Raw genomic sequence first — 21,592 nt, forward strand, 5'->3', positions numbered from 1 at the left:
TTTTTATCTTCTTCAGAACTAACAACATTATAACAAAATTTCAATCTGGGTTTATTCCGGTGATTCAACCGTAAACCAGCTTCTGGATTTGTATCACTTTATTTGTCAGTCTATGGATGAAGGAAAGGAAGTTAGAGCAATATTTTGTGATATAAGTAAAGCATTTGATAGAGTTTGGCACAAGGGTTTAATTCACAAATTGGATAATGTTTGTATAAAAGGAAAATTATTAGCATGGTTTGAAAGTTATCTATTCCATCGGGAATAGCGTGTAGTATTGCATAACCAGTTATTAGTCCTAATAAAATTGGAACAATGACTTTCAGTCGTAAAAATGTAAACACTGATAATCCTAGGTTATTCTTAGACAATGTTCAGATATCTGAGGTTGAGGTTTATAAACATTTGGGTTTAACGTTTCAAAAATCTGGAGAATGGGACTGTCATATAAAAATTATTGTGGATAAGGCCAGTAAAATGATAAATTGTCTTCATTCATTCAAATTTAGATTATCTAGAAAGGCATTAGAAAAAATATACAGATCATTTATTCTTCCCATATTTGACTATGCAGACATAATCTGGGACAACTGTACTATCTATCAGGCCAACACCCTTGAAAATCTCCAATCAGTTGTTCTCCGTACAATCTGTGGTGCTGTTAGAGGAACATCTCGCCAATTGTTATATAAAGAAACTGGTTTCATACCTTTACTAGAAAGGAGGAAACGTCGCAAACTCTGTATGATGTATAAACTTTCAAATAACATGTTACCAACTTTCTTAACCTTACAACTAAGAGAACCTACAAACATATTTTTGTCAAACGAAATTGTTTTCGAACTCCTTCTTTCCTTCTGCAGTATAATTATGGAACAATCTGTTGCCTGATATTAGAAATTCTTCTTCACTAAAATTGTTTAAAATACAAATGAACAAACACGACCCTACTGTTCCATCCTATTTCTACGAAGGTGATACATGTAGATGGCAACAGATTCTACATAGCCGACTCCGTTTGGGTACCAGTGATTTGAATGGTCAAAAATTTGTACGACATGTGACAGATGCCCCTTCTTGCATTTGTGGCCATCCAGTTGAAGATGCAGAACATTTGTTATGTTTTTGTCCAACATACACTGCAGCTCGCAATACCCATTTACCGAACTATTATTATCTCAAGTGTCATACTTTACTATTTGGAGATTCAGATTTAAGTGTCCAAGATAATATCTCTATATTTAAGTCTGTTTGGAATTTTCTTATTAATAGTAAGCGTTTCGAGATCAATTAACCATTTAACCATTCTAACTGTTTGCTATTTATTCTTTGTTTCTTCTACACCTTCCTCTCTTCTATTCCCCCAACTATCCGTGTTATCTTTATTGTAATATTGTTCTAGCCATCTTGATGTATCACATGTATATTTGTTAAATATAGGGAGAGGCCTTAATATAGACACTTGCCTGTTGGCCAATCCCAAATTTGATCTGCAAATAAATATTGTTTAAACCAAAAAACTGTTTACAATGTTACGATCTAGCACTTACTAAAATGGATAAGTAGACTCTTTGTAAAGTTAGTTTTCACTTTATGTAAGCTCATGCAACACACATGTGATGTAAAACGAGGTCAGGGAATTGCCACCACACGGTCGGTTTTTTGCTAATGTAGCCTTTTGTATTACAAAATTAGGTTGTCCATCTGCAAATTTTCGCATTTGTTTACCACTTAAATTGATGTGTTAAATGTACATGTAATTAACATTTAATTGACTAAATGTTAAAGGAAAGTTAGTAGGCGTGCATTTAGACGGAAAATTTGAAACAGGATCTAAGCAGTCTCCAACTGAATCTGTGTGTCGGACTCACATCGAGAGCGCCAAACGCCAGAATTTCTGAGGAAAACAGAGGGCATACTCCCCCTGAACATTTTGAAAATGAAATGTCATGAAATGCAATGTCTTCTACAAGTAAAATTCATCATGCAAAATAGAGGGGTAGGCGTATACTTTAAAAAAAACAAAAAAACAATTTCAACAAAAAATCTGTAGTACATGCGTCCGTTATGCCCCCCCCCACACACACACACACCAGCTACAAATCAAACCGAGAATCCTTCCTCACACTCGGCTGACGGCTGAAGGTGTAAGGATCAAGGACTCAGATCTTCAGTCAGTTCCTTTCGAAGACAACGAGGAAGATGATGAAGAGGAAGAGAGGATGGGAGATTTGGTTGTTGGAGAGTTGTGTAGTGCACGGGGCACGTTATGTCAGTACTTTTCTACGTCCCTTCCGACTAGAGAGGTGTGGAGCTGCCTGAAGCCAACATGCAGCGCAGACGGCATTCACCGAATTTACAGAGTTCTAATTGTTTTCATTGAAATAAAATTTTCGTTTAAACTGCTTACGTTTTGGGACAAGTTAATTTTTTTGTGGGCAAGTGAAATTTGAAAGTTACTTGCCCGGTGGGCAACTGAAATTTTTTGGATATGGCTAGCCCTGGACTGTGTCATGATGAACTGTGTTTGTTGACAATGACTGTAATGATGAGCTGTGTTTACTGACGGACTATGTAATGATGTGCTGTGTTTACTGACCGTGACTATATAATGATGAACTGTGTTTACTGACAGTGACTATGTAATGATGTGCGGTCTTTATTGACAGTGACTATATAATGATGAACTGTGTTTACTGACAGTGACTATGTAATGATGTGCGGTCTTTATTGACAGTGACTATGTAATGATGTGCGGTCTTTATTGACAGTGACTATATAATGATGAACTGTGTTTACTGACAGTGACTATGTAATGATGTGCGGTCTTTATTGACAGTGACTATGTAATGATGTGTGGTCTTTATTGACAGTGACTATGTAATGATGTGCTGTATTTGTTGACAGTGACTATATAATGAGGTACTGTTTGTTGACAGTGAATATATAATGTATTTGTTGATAGTGACTGTGTGAAGGTTATAATGTGCTGTATTTGTTGACAGTGACTATGTGAAGGTTATAATGTACTGTGTTTGTTGACAGTGACTATGTGAAGGGAATGATATGTTATGTTATAATGTGCTTGTTGACAGTGACTATGTGAAGGGAATGATATGTTGTGCTATAATGTGCTGTGTTTGTTGACAGTGACTATGTGAAGGGAATGATATGTTATGTTATAATGTGCTTGTTGACAGTGACTATGTGAAGGGAATGATATGTTGTGCTGTAATGTTCTGTGTTTGTTGGCAGTGACTATGTGAAGGGAATGATATGATATGTTATAATGTGCTGTGCTTGTTGACAGTGACTGAACAGAATGATATGTTATGCTATAATGTGTTGTGTTTGTTGACAGTGTTTATGTGAAGGGGATGATATGTTGTGTTATAATGTGCTGTGTTTGTTGACAGTGTCTATGTGAAGGGGATGATATGTTGTGCTATAATGTGCTGTGTTTGTCGACAGTGTCTATGTCAAGGGGATGATATGTTGTGCTATAATGTGCTGTGTTTGTCGACAGTGACTATGTGAAGGGGATGATATGTTGTGCTATAATGTGCTGTGTTTGTCGACAGTGACTATGTGAAGGGGATATGTTGTGCTATAATGTGCTGTGTTTGTCGACAGTGACTATGTGAAGGGGATGATATGTTATGCTATAATGTGCTGTGTTTGTCGACAGTGACTATGTGAAGGGGATGATATGTTATGCTATAATGTGCTGTGTTTGTCGACAGTGACTATGTGAAGGGGATGATATGATATGCTATAATGAGCTGTGTTTGTTGACAGTGACTACGTGAAGGGAATGATCTATGCTCAAGAAGCTGGTACACATGCCTCAGTGGTGAATCATCTTCATTCTGTCCTCAAGTCCAACATTCAGCTTCTAGAACAGGTAAAAAGTGTTCATGTTTACCTAGAGTAAGTAGGATCTACACTCCATGACAAACATGACATACAGCTGACTGTCTACAGTAGATTCATGGGCTGCTAATCAATGTGTTTTGGCCCAAGCTGTTGTCAATGGACGGTTCTCTTTGATCATGCTGGCTTACAAAGAAATTGGATTACAATTCATATCACGAGGGGGTGGGATTTAGCTCAGTCTGTTGAGCACTTACGTGAGGTGCTTGCATTGCAGGATCGAATCACCTCAGTGGATCCATTCAACTGATTGGACATTTTCTTGTTCCAAGCGTGCACCACAATTGTAAGGCCTGTCTGTGGGAAAGTGCATATAAAAGATCCCTTGCTGCTAATGAAAAAATGTAGCATGTTTCCTCTGATAACTATGAGTCAGAATTACCAAATATTTGACATCCAACAGTCGATGATTAATTAATCAATGAGCTCTAGTGGTGTTGTTAAACAAAAAACAAACTACTTTTTTTTTCATATCACAACTATTGCAAGTGCCATTGGTGCTGTCATTAAGTTTGAGCACTGTGTATATACAAAAATTTATAACTTCCTCTTTTTATTTCTTATAGTAAGACAAGAATACAAAGAATTTTCATTGATTAACAAAAGGTAAAGAGTATATGAATATACATTTTGGAGAAACTTGTTAATAATAAATATACATGTTTTAGACCAAAGAACTATACATTGGTGTTGGTTATATTTTTATAAATATTGGTTATTTTTGTGTTTATTTTACTACTAAATGGCCAGACAATTATATTACATGAAAGGTTAAACAAATAAAATTGTTTATTGTTTCAGATTCAGTCATCATTACAGTCTCTGTACAGCAACTCTGGTTTAAAGACATGCAGTGAGGTGGATTGTCCGTAGGTCGAGATGGGAAGAGTTTAATTTGTATTCCACGCATTCAAACCAGCCATACATTAAAAATGCTTGAAATTTTACCAAATAATGGAAAGTTAGATAATTAGGCTTCCGAAATTTTCAAAAATAATGGAAAGTTAGTTTCATACTTCAGAAAATTGCAAAAATAATACATTTATTTGTCCGGTACTCATGAAAGTCTTAGTTGTACATAATCCTCTCTCTTTTTTTGGCACATTAAATTTGTATACATGATTGTAACAGATTGTCCAAATTAAAATCCGTTAGTGTAAATCAAATTTATACATAACAAATTTATGTGTCAAATAAATTTATGCACAAACTTTAAAGGAACATTCCTGAGTTTGCTGCAATTTTAAAGATTTTATCGACTAACAGAGACTTTTTAACGATTGTAATTACATATCAAATAAATTTTTCTGCATAAAATATTAGTGGCTGTATATTAAACATGTTTCTGATCGTTCTAATATTTGTACTAGGTTAAATTCATGTTATTTCCTAAAATATAGTTTTTTCGTACATATGAAATTATTTGAAGACAAAATCCAGTTTGGGCTTCTTACAAATATTAAGACGACCAGAAACACATTCAATATACAGACATTGATATTCTAAACAAGAAAATATATTTAATATGTAAGTTTAATTGTAGAAATATTTTATTAGTCGGAAACATCTGCAGCAAACTCAGGAATGTCCCTTTAAATTCTCAGAGGCCTGATTATATAATGAAACCATTTTTGCCTACCATAATGTTGTATGTAATATATAATATATATTTACAGTTACCAAATACAATATGAAATAACAGAATCCAAGGGATTCCCAAACATATTTATCAATCTAATAATGCTTTACACATATTCATTTCAGTCTTTTTATGGGTTTTATTATTATCCAGATGTGTTACATAGGAGTAGATTAATTTACTGTGTATTTTCATGGCTACAAACTCAAGATAATTCCTTTCTAAATAAAGTAGATTTATTCATCTCATATATTATGCTAAATTTCCTGGGTGTGTGGTATAAAGGAAGGTCATAGTTGGGAGTATTTGGTGAAAGGGGTGCAGCAGGGTTGAAAATTAGCAGTTGCCCGTGGCAGCCTTTATTGGCTAAGGGCGACTAAGAATTTTACAAAAGTAGTCCGTTGGACGACCATCGATTTTAGAGTCTGGCGAGTATGGTACTACCATTTAAAAAAGAAACGCGCTGAAACTGAATCGAATGACCAATGTGACAAAACACACTGTGTCTTTGCTGGCGTGAACAGCGGATGTGGCAGAATACGATATTATAGAACATGTTATATATTTTGACAGCGCCGGACTAATCAGACTCGGTCCCAGCTTCTATGATTTTTGGCTGGGGTTGTAAACAAATACAGCTCAAAATGTATTGCAGACACTTGTAGTTTTAACTCATGCTAATAATGAAATTTTCAATTACCACAGGGATTATTCCAAAAGTCATTTAATTTGGCATGTAAATATAAACTTCATATGAAAACATATTTGTACATGATGTGTACTGAATTAAAAAATGGCTGTTTATTTTTAAAAAACTACATTATATTGACATAAGAACATTGAAGAAATAATAAATTTCACAAAATTCCCAAGAAAGGTGGGCAATGAAATACTGCCGAACATAATAAAATGTGTAAGGCAAATATAGTTCAATCTGATGAAAAACATGTACATGTATATGACATAACCATGGCATGCATAGTTCCATCTAATAAAAAATATACAAATCAATGAAGCTACTTAGAAAGTATGTATTTTATTAAAGGTAGGTGAATGGGTATTAAATTTTCTACCAACAGAATTCTGCCGACAAAGTTTTCTTCTGCAGTGGAGCAGCTTACTTCAGTTTGATTGGTCTAGACATAAACAGGTGCCTGTATATAAAACCAGGAATTTATAACTACCGAAAAGTATTTAAATTTTGAAAAGTAAAAACCGAATGAAAATTAATTAATTCCACTTACCTGCAACAAATTCACTTTTAATGAAAGTGGTTATTTGTAGCAGGACAACTGTCATGTCTACAATAAAGTGAGCTAGTTTCGCTGGGAATTTAACTCTTATTAATAAATAAAAACATGACGAGTACTGAATTGAAAAATGGCCGTTTATTTTTTACAACGACATTATATTGACATAGAACATTGAAGAAATAATAAATTTCACAAAATTCCCAAGAAAGGTGGGCAATGAAATACCGCCACTAATGCTTGCATATTGAGCACAACATGTGGTTTGCAGAGCTATAGCTATTTGTCCTCATGCGGCTCGCAATCTGCAAGCATTCGCCCACCCGAGTTGACTTCATACATTAAAATTATATATAGACCTGCTACCAGGCCATGTGGAATTCTAGCAAGATATTGAAGGCAAACAATACAATTTATATATATAGGTTTTTGTCGTAGATAATGGTTAGGCCATCACCAGTGCCGGTAATGATCCTGTAAACAGACCTGTCAACCCTCCCGGATTCTGCGGGAGTCTCCCGGTATTTGATCAAATCGCCTTTCCTCTGTGCGGGAGACAATTTCTCCTGTTAAATGACATTTTTTGTAAGCATAAAATAAAATCGATCCTCTTTTGTCAAAATAACATAAGGGAAGTAACTCTGCCTTTTTTTTTCTCATTCGGAAAATGTCAACTACTTTCGGTTTCTGAGAATGTAACGGGCCGAATTGTCCCGACTGTTTAACCTTTGCCGAAGTGAGAATTGTGGGATAGCCTATTTATATTGTTAAAAAAGCACATGGAGTTTATAAAATGACGTGTTATTATAATGTTTATTGTCATCGTAATGGCTACGAAGCGTTTTGACACTAATTCAACAGGCTGTGTATTGACATTCAGTGTTGCCATATAAAAAATAAAAATAAATCCAATTTAGTTCTAATAACACCTCTGAATTGTAAAATGTCTTCCTACTGGGTTACATAATCCAACTATGACGAATCTGAACTGCCAGACTCCGAGTTGACAGCGATGCACACGATGCATGTTAAAATCACATGTCACAGCAAGACAACAAAAAGACCAATTAGCGGTATAAACATACTTGTGTCAGTTAATTTTGTATGTTTGTGCAGTAAAATGTTGGTTATAAGGGTACACTTCAAAAAATAATTTTTGTACAATTAAATAAAATTGTGTTTGACATTGACATAAAGTTACTCATGGAAATGGGTATAATTCCGGTATATTTCACACGATGTCTGTAATGAGGTTTTACTTATAATTAATGAAAATACAATGTTTATTGCATCATTATAATGATTTTAAATAAGTACCGCGCCACCGTTCCTCATAGTAAAAACTGAATATTAATTTATAAGATTTATATAAATTTGTCTTTGGTACTTAGGTACACTAACCACAAATGATAATGTAACGCAACCTGTAAGGCTGTAAGTGTAATACCGTAAATGTACTAATTAAAATTTTTATTTCTTGTTCATGTTCTTAACATTTTTGGATAAAATATTTTTTTTTTTTTTTAAATATGTATTAAATCATAATAATATTTAAACTTAAATTTAAAAAAAAAAATTTAATGCCAAGATCTAAGGTTAAGAAGTATATATGACATTATATAGTATTCATATAACTTATTGTCATAATTTTTTTTTAAATCTTGCAATTTTGGGTTAAATTGTCTGAATTTAAAAAAATCTCCTGCTTTTTCAACACACACCTCCTGCTTTCTCTTAACTAAACATTGACAGGTCTGCCTGTAAAAAAAAGTAAGCATCTGACAATCGCATATTTATCAATATATCAAGAACCTAAATGTATACATGTATTATTAGCAAAAGAAGCAGGGCCACATGACCGAAATCAAATACTAAAATTTTATAGGCTCCCAAAATAGCAATGTATGTCAGATTCACAAACTAAGTTGCTTAGTGAATCAGAGGCAAAGCTCCAAGTTTCACTCTATATGAACATTGCCACAACACAGAAAATTAAAAACCATCCATTCATATGTGGTTTTGGTCTTAATGGCCAGGCCATCACCCATGCCAATAATGGTTCCACCACCGAACTAAACCACACACATCACCTATTTAATAACACATCAACAGTATAAATCCATGAATATATTAACTACATAAATGTATACATGTATTAGAGAAAGAAACAGGGCCACATGACATCAACAGTATAAATGTACTGCATTATTGATAGAGGCAAGGCACTTGACCTGCTTGACTTGCAGTTTACTCAAACACTAGATCTTTTATATGGCTCCAAAATTGGCAAAACCCATGTCACATTTTAAAAAATTCATTTCTTGGTGAATCGGAGACAAAGTCCCATGTTTCACACTTGATATGAACATTGCCACAACATATTACAGATAGATGCCCAGTTACCTGATATTTCTAATTAAATACTAACCAGTTTTCTAAGGGTTCACAATGACCAAAATGTGATCGTTTTGAAATTAAGTGGCCATGTGAATCAGAGGTAAAACCCCAGGTTTCACACACAAACACACACACACACACATACACACACACACACAATACGTAACTCACGAAATTCACCATTTTTATGCCTCATAACCCTTGTAAAACAGGGATCCTGATGTACTTTTTAAAAGCATTAGACTTCCATTAGACTTGTTGATCAGAGAAAACTTGCATGGCTGCAAATGTTGCAGCCCCGATGCGAAAACTGTGTCTTTTGTACAATTTAGAATCAAACTCCCCTGGGAATGAAAAAAGCATACCCGAATCTGTCCCTCTTAATTGGAGATAGGACTGCATTGCTGTAATGGGGCATAGAGAACTATCTCATTGTTAGGCTACCATCAATGTGACTGTTGACTTCCTTCGGTGGAATTTAAAATTGCTTAGGTGTAAAAGGAAAAAATTGCGCAATCTTTATAGAGTGACCCATTTTGTGGACTTCATGTCTGAACTGTCAGTTCCCCCACCCTTAACGATGCATGAAAGGCTGTCAGATACATAGCATTAAGCAGAGCACAATTATATGCACAGGAACAGGTAAACTGAAGTAACTGAGCCAGTGACCGTAATATTGTGGGAGATTTCTTGCCCTATCAGTTCCTTCAATCTCCAATTAGCATTCACCACACCTTCATTGTACTGCTGCACACACGCAATTTTCGAACATATTTTAAAGCTGAACGCTAACTGGGTAACTGCTACCACAGGCACTTCCAATCCAAAGTTTACATAATTCGCCAGGGAGAAAATGGCTCCGCCCACTTGCTTGTCCATCAATGACGTCACGATCCAAGTCGTTGCCTCCGGCCACCAAAACGACTATCTTGGGGTGAATCCGTTGTACCGCTCTGTCCAAAACGGGTAAATTGACGTCAGCGTTCCTCCGCTCTGTCCACAATAATGCACATAAAATTCGCTCTTCGACAATTTAAGATTAAAAAATTCTGGTGAACGTCTATTGTTAAAATCTTCCAATCTGTTTACAAACAAGTGTCCAACTATCAACACCGGAATCGCCATCTTTTATCCTTGATCGCCTCTGGAACTTCAGCAGAACTCGCACAAATCGACACAATGTAGATAAACCCGATGTATATATAACTTGATATTGTTAAAAATGTTCCCTCGGATACTATAAAACTTATTATCATACTTTTGTTGATACCATCAACTAAACAGAAAAACTGCAGACGATATTAAATTTTCTACCAACAGAATTCTGCTGACAAAGTTTTCTTCTGTAATGGAGCAGCTTACTTCAATTTGATTGGTCTAGACATAAACAGGTGCCTGTATATAAAACCAGGAATTTATAACTACGGAAAAGTATTTAAATTTTTAAAAGTAAAAACTGAATGAAGATTAATTAATTCCGCTTGCCTGCAACAAATTCACTTTTAATGAAAGTGGTTATTAATTTATTAAATTGTAAACCCTGAAAGAACTTTTTTGTCAGTGTAAATAATAATAAACAAATATTTATAAAACTGCATAGGTGAAATGTTTTCTGATACATGTTTTAAGGCAGTTGATGGAACATCCAAGGTAATCTGAACAACCAAACCATAATACGAGATCAGCACCATATCTCTGCACAATGCAGAGTCAAATGGATATTTGGTAAAATAGTGGATGATTCTATCAATCTTTATCTAGTGCCTTGTCTATAGAGGACAGCCACTCCCAAGGAAATCCTTTACTGGCGAGTTCATCCCTTTTGCATTGCCATAAAGAGGACTGCCACTCCCAGACTAATTTACTAAAACGCCCAGTTCTACCATTTACAGCTTTAGTCTCTTTGTACTGCATTATCAATTACTTCAGAGACAATGCAAGTGAAGCTGCATAAATTGGCTGTTCTAGCATTTTTCTTTACACCTGTATTAAAAATTAATTTAATCTGTATGTTTTAATGGTAATTTGTAAAGAAACATTTTTATTTATGATGCATTTCTTTTTTCAAAAATGTTATTTGGGTTGGTATAGGTTTAAAACTTAATAATATGTTTTATAATATGAATTTTAACTTTATTCATTATGAAATTACATGCCAATTCATCATTTTCCTTTTGACGCAAACTATATACAATGTACATGGTTATTATTATACATGGTTGTTATTCAACATAGAAAATTCTAGTTTTGATTTTTGCTGTGCAGTTAAATTGGATGGCTAGTTGAATTTGAGAAGGGCCAGTAAAATGTTTCTTCAACTGGCCCTGCTGGCGACCATGGTTTTCATTTTAATTTTCAACCCTGGTGCAGTTGTATGATCACCACTGTTCAGTTTGCATAGAGTCTTGAAGAATTGTGTGTATAGAAATGATTGTTTCCAGCTTGTTTGACTTATTACATGGTTGTGTTAATGGTATTTAAACATTCCAGTTTCTTCTATAAGTCCATTCTAACATAATAATCCTATTTATTATCATCATTGTCATCATCATAACTGTCATCACCACCACTGTCATCACCTTCATCATTACAAACAGCACGAGGAGTAACATCACCATGGCAACTGTTGGTATGTCGACCATGGTACTGTGACTAGTAACTACAGCATGTAGATATTGTAAGACTATGATAATTGTGGTGAAGTGCAAGACTATATAACATTATATCCAATGCTCAATGTACATGTATGCTACTCTGTCTCGCATTTGTTCAGTCAACCGTGTCGTGTCCGTCCACTGGCTAAACAAGACAGACTGTTGTGTTGATGTTCTAAGTCATTCAAGACAACTACCTCTTGTTCTTGCATTTAATCATACGAGAGTATTCACTGTTTCAGTTACAGAACATAATTATTTACGTGTGTGTGTGTGTGTGTGTGTGTGTGTGTGTGTGTGTGTGTGTGTGTGTGTTTATATTTATGTATCATTTGCTGATGTCTTTGCTTTAAAGAGAGCAGCTATCATAAGCTTGCTGCCACTGTGAAAATATTTTCCACTAATTGAGCCTTTTTAATGATTGACCTTGGAATATCAGTGTCTGTATATTCAATGTGTTTCTGGTCATCCTGTTGCTTGTAGTACCACACTTTATATTATTTTCTAATATATACATCATTTAATATGTACAGTTATTGAAAGGTAAAATCCAGTTTGGGCGACTGGAAATATCAGGACAACGATAAACACAAGCAAATGTATGTAAAGTGACAGACCCTAGTTTCTAAAAACAAAAGTTCGTCTGAGAAGTAATGGTTATCAAGACAAGCTAGCATCTCTCTGTTATAACCTTATCCAAGTGTGTGTTGCAGGTGTGTACATTAACTAAACTCAGTGTCCATCTTCACAGGTGGAAACTAGGGTCTGCGCCTTTAATATGTAAAGTTAGTCATTAAAATCGCTATGTTAGTTAGAAATATATCACAAGTTAGTCATTAAAATCGCTATGTTAGTTAGAAATATATCACAAGTTAGTCATTAAAATCGCTATGTTAGTTAGAAATATATCACAATTGCAACAAACTTGGGACATGCATGCAGTCTCTTTGACATGTATAAAATATGTTTTTACTTCATCTGATTATTGTTTAAGTCATGTTGTGTTTAGCTGTTGCAAAATACAAAATACCTGTTGTGTTTATACATTTACTCACATTCAGCAGAATGTCACTTTCCTTTTTTCAAAGCCCAAAGCAAGTGATCCTTAAGACATGCTGTTAAATATTAAGCCGTTAGTTACAGAATCTAGTGAATAAAAATGTACAGTCGGCAGCAATTTCCAATAACTGGCTACAAACAAAAACCCTGCTGTTATTGCTAATATTCTGATTATTCATTTTCAGAATGTGTAAGTATCAGACTTCAAGCCTGACCCTCAAATCATTAAGAATTTGGCAAATTTTATCACAAGAGCAGAACCAGATTAAAGTTCCTTTTAACGAAACTAAATACAGTGAAATTAAGGCTCTTTAATTATGTTTTACATGATATCTCTGATTGATAAAGAGGTCTTATGGATTCTCTTTTAATGTATCTAACCATGTATTCGAAGCTGTGTTCACGAATGGCTGAGAATCGGTTCTCATCACACCAGGAAGAAATATTTGAGATTTGATAACAGGAACATGTACTTAATGTGTATGAACATTTTTCTTGCCTCTTTGAAACTTTAAGAATATGTTTTCTGCACCAGAATGAAGTTGAGGTCTTCCTAAATGAATGTTTAATTACAGTCAATGAGAACCGCTCGGCTACCTCCTAGACCCGACATATATACATGTATGTGCAATCCTTCAGGGCCAATTCAACAAAGCGATCTTAATACTAAGATCACCCTACGTGCATAATGTAGTTATTGTCTTAAGGTGATCTTATTGCTAAGATCACTTCATGGAACGGGGCCCTGGAATGTAAAGTAGAATCTAGTATATACCAGCCTTTATAGTTATGGCTTGGCAACCACTTAGCAGCTATTTTTAACAAATGATTTTTGAAAACTGTGTAGCTGGCTGAATAAAAGTAATTTTCAAGACATTTTCCGAATGCGATAAACACCAATTTCCACATTTTAGAATTAGTTGTGAAGATATACTGATATTAAAATAACTCGGCAATATGACAATAGGGTTTCCATCAAAGTGTGATATATATCCATTGAACAGGGTGTTAAAACTGTGTTTTGCATGATATACCACAATGCCATGTGACAGTAAAATTATGTTTTTCTCTAAATGACGTAAATGGGTGTATCACATTTTGCAAATGAACTCTTATATATTTTTGGCAATATTGTGTTCTATTTTTTATTTTTTTTGGTAAACTGCCATGCACCCAAGTCTTTAAATATTTCTAAACATATGTGCATTTATTTGAGACAATTGCATAATATTTATGTGAAATGTCTTGGATCTCAGGTGATTATTAGTGTGGAATGTATGAAGCATAATGCTGTTTTTTATTATCGAGCATGAAGTACATGTAGATGGTTTGTTCAGTTATTAAAATGTCAAAAAGCATATTTTTTACAAGTCTCTCTCTCTCTCTCTCTCTCTCTCTCTCTCTCTCCCCCCCCCCCCCCCCCCCCCCCCCCCCCCCCCGGTAGTCTGTGTTTTTGTGAGCATGTACCTGTTAAGCACTCTGTGCATCTGTCTGTCCGTCCATCTGTTCCATTCGTCCATCTGTTCCATTCACTCTCATTAATTTTTCCTATCCAGCAAGTTGAATTTACAGTGATCTGTTTTAAAACTTGAGTATCTGTACTAATGCAGGAAAGAATTATCCAATATTTGAAACCTATATTTGAATTTACACCGTGAGTATCTGTACTATAACACAGGAAAGAATTGTTCTGTATTTGATATTCCCGTAATTATTCTCTACAGACTGGTTGAGTGGTGGGACCAATACTGTCCTGCTAAGGCAAAAGGCAGTAAATGGTGAACTAATGATTTTGAGACAATCACTTTTGGTGGCTTAAGTTTTATCTTTGTGGTAAAGGCTTTATTAAAGGTTAACTTTGTAATAAAGTTAAAATGGGACCAGAATTTTTTTTCCAAGTTGTAGTCAAATATTGGCAAATATTAGGTATGTTTTTATTTTAAATTAAGGCTATTTCAATCTTATATAAATTATTGAAAGTCCTGCATTAAATTTGATTAAAATAGCTTTTTGGCTAAAAGGAAAAATGACTAAGAGTTAACTCTCTTGAATAGTTTTTAAGATTATTTTTATTGAATAGTGATGTACCGGTAATGTGTTTGATTTGCTCTATAGTGTATGTATTAAAAAACAATTTAAATGATGTCACATAGAGATTGGATCGTTTAGCATACCATAGGTATTTTGTAAGACGCTTTGCAGCACTTGCATGAAAGTAAAATAGGAATAACATATTTTACTCGTTATGGGGAATACAAAGTATACAGTAAAATAGACTTAAACCATGCAACTCATAGTTGATTATTTTATTATAAAGTTGACCTTTAAGCAGTTCAATTATTTGTTTCTCAATGTTAGTCTTATAAATATTGGAAGATGTTTAGCTGGTATATATTTGGCTATCTTATTTTGATGGTTTAAAACAAATTACCACATTTTTGTAGATATACCCATTTTTTATTCGATTTCACTTACTGTACTTTGCCTTAGCAGTGGAGATGCTGGCATTTATGTCAAAATCCTGTAGCTAAGATTTGAAGGTCAAATTCATGGGTGTGTTTATATTCCAATTCTGTATACAAGTGTGTATATACATAATTTATACAATGGACTCTGTCTAAACTGAATTTATGAGATACACAGTGTGTCATATTAGGCAGATTTCATCCAAGCTATGAATTGGACTTGAGACTGTTCTGGTTTCAACACGAATCCAGATTACAAATTTGCTAGTTTGGAAATTGGACAAAGTCCACTGTCTTTTGCTAGCTGCGTATATATTATAAACTTAATATAAATTTAAAAAAAAAGAGTTACTTCAGTGAATTGTATCATAACTGGCTAAATGTGTTTGCTGTTTAGTAGAGACTTTTGTAAAGCTAAATGTGCAAATATATCCTTTTACCAGAATATTTGTTTATATTTGAGAAAATGTGCCATTGTTTATTGATATTCAAGATAATATGTGTTTTTTTTTTTTAATTGTTGGTTTGAGAATTTGGATTTTTAAAAATAAAATTCACTGAACCAAAAATTGATTTGGATCTCTGTGTTTAAAAGATTTAGATGATAGCTGCTGTTGAATTTGTTTGAGATTCTATTATATATTTATTACTTTGTTATTTTCTTCCATGTGCAGAGCACCAAGGTTGGATTATTTGTGTGTTACTATTCACTTGTACAAATATTTCATATTCTTTTTCGTTATTATATCTTCCAATAGTATAATGGATTGTATATTTTGAGCAATTTGCACCATTACAGTACACATTGTTATCCAATAGTATAATATTTTATTTTCATTAGTCACTTTTCAACTTTTAATCTGCAATCCAATTAATTCATTAGTCACTTCTGAAACAGGATGTATACCTGAGCAAGTTACTCTTAATAGACAAATATCCGTTTATTTTTCTTTGCTGAAATTATAGAATATTAGTATTAGATATTTCTGCACTTTCGCTTGTAAGAAAAATTTGTTACCAAAGGATACTAAAGTCTGAACCAAATTGTTAACAACTATGATAAATGACTGTCCTACTGTTAATTAGTTAGATTTTATCCACTTTTTGTTCAAACATAAATTGTGAAAAAAACATTACAGTGACATTTTATGTGACGTTATACCTTAGCGCGCATGTCATGACGTTATTAGATTATGTCATATCGACTAGCCCCTCTTGAAGAGTATTCCATAAACAAGCAAAATGGCATGTATTTTGCCCTATGTAATCTCAGCAAATTTGATATCAGTGACATCGTTATAGTCAGAGTCTCATATGTGGAATCTGTGTCGCTGTAATGTTTTTTTTTCACAACTTGTGTCTGGACAAAATTTGGGGGAATTTAACGGTAATTAAAAATAGGAGAGTAATTTTCCGTACTTGTTAACAATTTTGTTCAGACTAGAGTCGATTATTCTCTATGTAAAACATGGGTAACTGATCATGAAGTCTGTTTCTTTTAATTAATTAATTCCTCCCCTGCCCCATTTCTGTTGCTTCTTACGATTTCACTACTACTTAAGTTTATCTTTATCCCTTTATTTCAGAGTACTCGTTTGAGGTAGAGTGGGTCGCTGGATCGATCCCCCTCATAGAACTCACTTTTTCTTCTCTTTTAATTACTGCCCGACAATGGGTAAATCAAGGGCTGTGGTATGTACTGTTCTGCCCCTGGGAAAATTCATATATATCTCATGCCGTTTCTCAGTATCAATAGCCTGTGTGGTGGCAGTGGGTTTCTTCTCTAACTTTCGACTATGAGTTAGAATAACCATATAAGATAGCAAATCGTCGCCGTTAAAATGTGCTGAGATGTCGTTAAACAAACATTCCTATCCATTCCCTACATCTCAACAATTTCATAGAAATTGATGTGAATTTACACACACCAGGCCTCTGAGAATTTAATATTTGCATAAACCATTTATGGGTTGCACAAAAACAAATTCAGGTAACCCATTTCGTTTTGGGTTACCCGCCATGACCATGTAAATGAAGTCCTAAATTCATTGTGTGAATGGAAAATGGGTTATGCAGACTATATTTATGTGAGTGACATGCAAACGAAACAATTGCTCTAGCAATTTTCAGAGGCCTGGAAATGACCCACAAAGAACCTGACATAGGGCTGAACAGTTTTAACATCACATTTAGTGTAAAGGAATCCACACTGTAAAACTATCCTGCTCAAACTTCAAGGATTTAGTTCTAAACTGGAACAGAGGATCATACCCAGTTATTGGTTATTTATATAAAGCCTTGTGCATAATCATTTATTATGTGATCTGTGATTTTTTCAAATAAAAATTCAACTATGTAATTGTGTTGTAAACCACAGGCACAGAACCTTCTATAATGCAAACTATTAAGTACTTTAAAGTTGATTATAGAGGGTCTCCCTGAAGTAGTATACATGTACTACATATCAGGTTATTAAGGTGACACTTATGTAGTATGGATTAGGATAAAACTATTAAAACATTGTTTTTAAAAAAATGTTACCAAGATCATTGACAGGACATTTTGGTACCTTGTACACAAATGACAGTTGGATCCCTGAAATTTCAAATTGTAAAATGTATAAAAACATATAATATCCTTGTAAAGCACTTTAAATTGTTTTCACACTATAGTGTGAACAAAATAGAATTTATGAATGCAAGTTTGTGTGTGTGTGTGTGTGTGTACAATATAGTCTGTGATATAGTTGTTTGCTCTGTGTAAATATTTTTGGTCAGATCACTGTGGAATAAGTTTTGTGGGTTTTTTCTAGTTTTTTCAAAATAATTTGGGGATATTTATATGCAGATAGAATAAAATAACATTAATATTGCCAGCTCTGAGCCCAAACCGTTTTCCCATTGAAATATAATGATCATCCAGGGGCGGGACATAGCCCAGTCGTAAAGCGCTCGCCTTATGTGCGGTCAGTTGAGGATCAATCCCTGTTGGTGGCCCAGTGGGCTATTTCTCATTCCAGCCAGTGCCCTACAACTGCTATATCAATGGCCATGGCATGTACTTTCCTGTCTATGGAATAGGAAATATAAAATATCCCATGCGGCTTTAAACAGAGATGAAAATGCTGCATTTTTCAGGAATTTTTTATTTTAACATTCCTCAAAAAGACTTCTTAATTATCCATGTTCATTTAAAATCCAGATCCTTCACAATGTTCTGAATAACTTGTTATTTTAATTCCTGTTTGAGAACTGCAATGTTTCTACATGTTAATTGAATACATGAATCATAATTAACTTGAATCTCACAAGCCCTAGCCTTATTCAGGGTTCTTACACATTCTGGAAATCCTAGAATATCCTTGAATTTTGTCATTCTAAAATCCAGTCCTGGAAAAAGCCATTTAATTTTATTGTGTCTTGGAAATTTAGGCTAAAAATTAGGTGGGTTTTTTTTTCATATCTTTATTTTTGTTGTCCTCATAACCGGTCTAAATTCAGACAACAGTTTGTTATAAAAACATTGATTGATTGAACATTTCATGTCCTGGAATTTTTGTTTTAATATCTTAATATCCTGGTAAAGTCCTTGAATTTTACGTTTTTTTCAAGTGTAAGAACCCTGTTATTTCCTATCTGGTTCTGATTGGAGCATAAACATTTGGTGTCAGTGTTGTCACATCCATTGCTTCTACTTTGTCACCCACTACTTTTATTATACATATTAGTGTATTTCTGCTCTCTTCTGTTAATGTTTGAATGTCCCCATCTTATTTTGATACAGCCATGGCAGCAGGCACACTATTTATTAATACATTATGGTTAACTTAATAACATTTAACCCTAGTCTGACATTATATTGTTGCGGCAGGTTTTTGTCTGCATCAGATGATTTTACATTTGTGTTCCGCCTGCTGAATTCATCATGTTACAATGTTTTACATATGTACAAAAATAAAAATTAGATTTGGCCAATGGTAGATAAATGATCATTTACTTCATCACAATTCTAACTGTCCCAGGAACTGTGGAAATCAGTGGAGTAAAATTCCTGAGAGTAATCCGAGATTTTTGGGGACTAGTTGGGAAGGGTGAGAGCATTTGCTGTATTTGACAGGAATTTTGTATGCATTGTCATAATAGTGTGTTACTAACTTTCTAGCATACGTTTTTAGGAGACTTAACAGTAATTGAATGTAGTTCTAGATGCTATAATATTAAATAATCTGTCTGAAATATTATAAAACTATTTTGACAAAAATGGGTTGTCGGTGTAAGTTGTTGTTTTTATCATAAAAGTGTTTTTTGCAGATTTTCAGTTTTTCAGGTCATTTGTCAGATAAGGGTTAAAATTGTGTTCATAGATTATTGTCATCAAAGTATCAATTGATGAAATTTTCCTGTTAAAATTTTACCAGATTAACGTATGTATACATGTCTTATTATATTATGCAAGTTACTGACATATCCAGGAGAAATAAACTATATTAAAGACTGATATTTGTTTGTAAATGGATGTTGTTAAGGAAAGTTTTTTTAAAGGGAGGATCACCTCAAATATGAGCCTGATGTGTTGGAAAGATGCAAGGACGACCAACACATACTGACACATTAAGAAATGAAAAACACATTATTTTAGAGTTAATAAAAAAAACGTGATTATTCCTGCTAACGGGGCAGCCATTTTGTTTCATTTTTGTGACGTCCGGTGGTATAGCTTGGGGTGAAGTGACATCAGTTCCGTCCAACATCTCTATGCACAGTGTAAACAAACTCTAATTTACGACAAGGCGCTTTCATCAACCTGACTTGTAAAACAACATAAATGACTTGATAGTATAAACTGTTTTATTACATATCTATTCAATCTTACTATAGTGATAAAGACATTTTTAAACCGTGTAATAAATTTATTTTGTATTACACATATGTGCAATCTGGACCAAAACTTTTAAATGGGGAATTCCCTTTTTATTTTTTACTGCAATTAGCACCTTTTATTTACTGACGTCATATATGATTTACAAATTATGTCATATCGTATTTGAAATATTACACAAGGCTGCCGCAGAGTATGATTCTTAACATTAAGCAAATCCATGAAAGGAGTTTTGATCATAGATTTAACAAAGTGTTGTTATGACGTTAAATTAAAAACCGTTTTTGTAAAACATGAAAGAAGGTATGTAATAAATACAGAACTTTACATGCATTGTTTTCGCTTCCTATTTATTGCACTCATTTATTTTGCGAAAGAACATACCACTCAACTGCTATGTGGTTTCGTGGTATATATTCTTACGCAAAATAAACTAGTGCAATAAATAGGAAGCAAAAACAACGTATGTGAAGTTCTGTATATTAATTAAATATATTTCAATTTGCATCAATAGAACGAAATGAGTTATAGTATTTTACTCTTTTTAAAAAATCCAAAGAAAAAAATGCATATTATTAGGCTTATTTGTAGGGTATGTTCAAGCAAAAACGACCACTCACGATACCCAAATGATAATTTTCTTTTCTTTGGGACTACGTAATTGGTAAGTTTTGTGATTTTAGATGGGAAAGTCAACTTAATCAAGGGTTTTACAGAATTACTTACAGTAATAAAGCAGAACGGCTGATAATGTCCATTACGATTTGAGGGTCTGTTCGGTTATCACACAATACCCTGTGATCTTAATAAAAGAGGCACGTCTTTTTAGTGTGTCTAGACACAGTGTCTGGGGACCGTCTAAATATACACCTGCCAATCAGGAACCACAGGTACAGGCCACAGAACGAAAAGATCAGTTGACCAAGAAAACAATCTGATTATTATTTCAGTATGTAGGTTAATTTATGTACAAAACATAAGACAGTTATTTCAACACTTTGACAATGGTGGTTTATTTTGTATTGAAAAATAATATATACTTGGTGCTGGCTAACTGGGATGGATATTATTACAGAACATTGCAATGCATCTGCAAAAATCAAGTATGTTTTGTTTCTTCAGTTTAAAGACCCAATTCCTGACATGACACTTTAGGTATTACATAACCACCAGCTCACCAGAGGGCATATTCACCGGGATGGTACAAAATTGCTGCACCTGTTACATATAATAGCCGTCACATTTAAGTGTTTTATTAATTAACTATACGATTATATACTTGTTGATATTAAGCAATAATGTGCATTATATGTCGTT

The 21,592-nt window shown here is 33.9% G+C and overlaps 1 protein-coding gene across 4 annotated transcripts in view; it reads left to right on the forward strand.

Annotated features, from left to right (window-relative positions):
• LOC121382881 (GRAM domain-containing protein 2B-like) overlaps nt 1-5,235 on the forward strand; it is a 147,198-nt gene extending 141,963 nt beyond the window's left edge. For all 4 annotated transcript variants that reach the window (XM_041512558.1, XM_041512567.1, XM_041512575.1 and 1 more), the window contains 2 exons: nt 3,799-3,904; nt 4,735-5,235. In XM_041512558.1, the coding sequence (XP_041368492.1) occupies nt 3,799-3,904; nt 4,735-4,806 (178 nt within the window). In that variant the 3' untranslated portion in view covers nt 4,807-5,235. The remainder of the gene's footprint in view (nt 1-3,798; nt 3,905-4,734) is intronic.
• Nucleotides 5,236-21,592: the final 16,357 nt, after the last annotated feature.

The sequence above is a fragment of the Gigantopelta aegis genome, chromosome 2 (assembly GCF_016097555.1).
Source record: "Gigantopelta aegis isolate Gae_Host chromosome 2, Gae_host_genome, whole genome shotgun sequence".
Classification (NCBI taxonomy): Eukaryota; Metazoa; Mollusca; class Gastropoda; order Neomphalida; family Peltospiridae; genus Gigantopelta; species Gigantopelta aegis.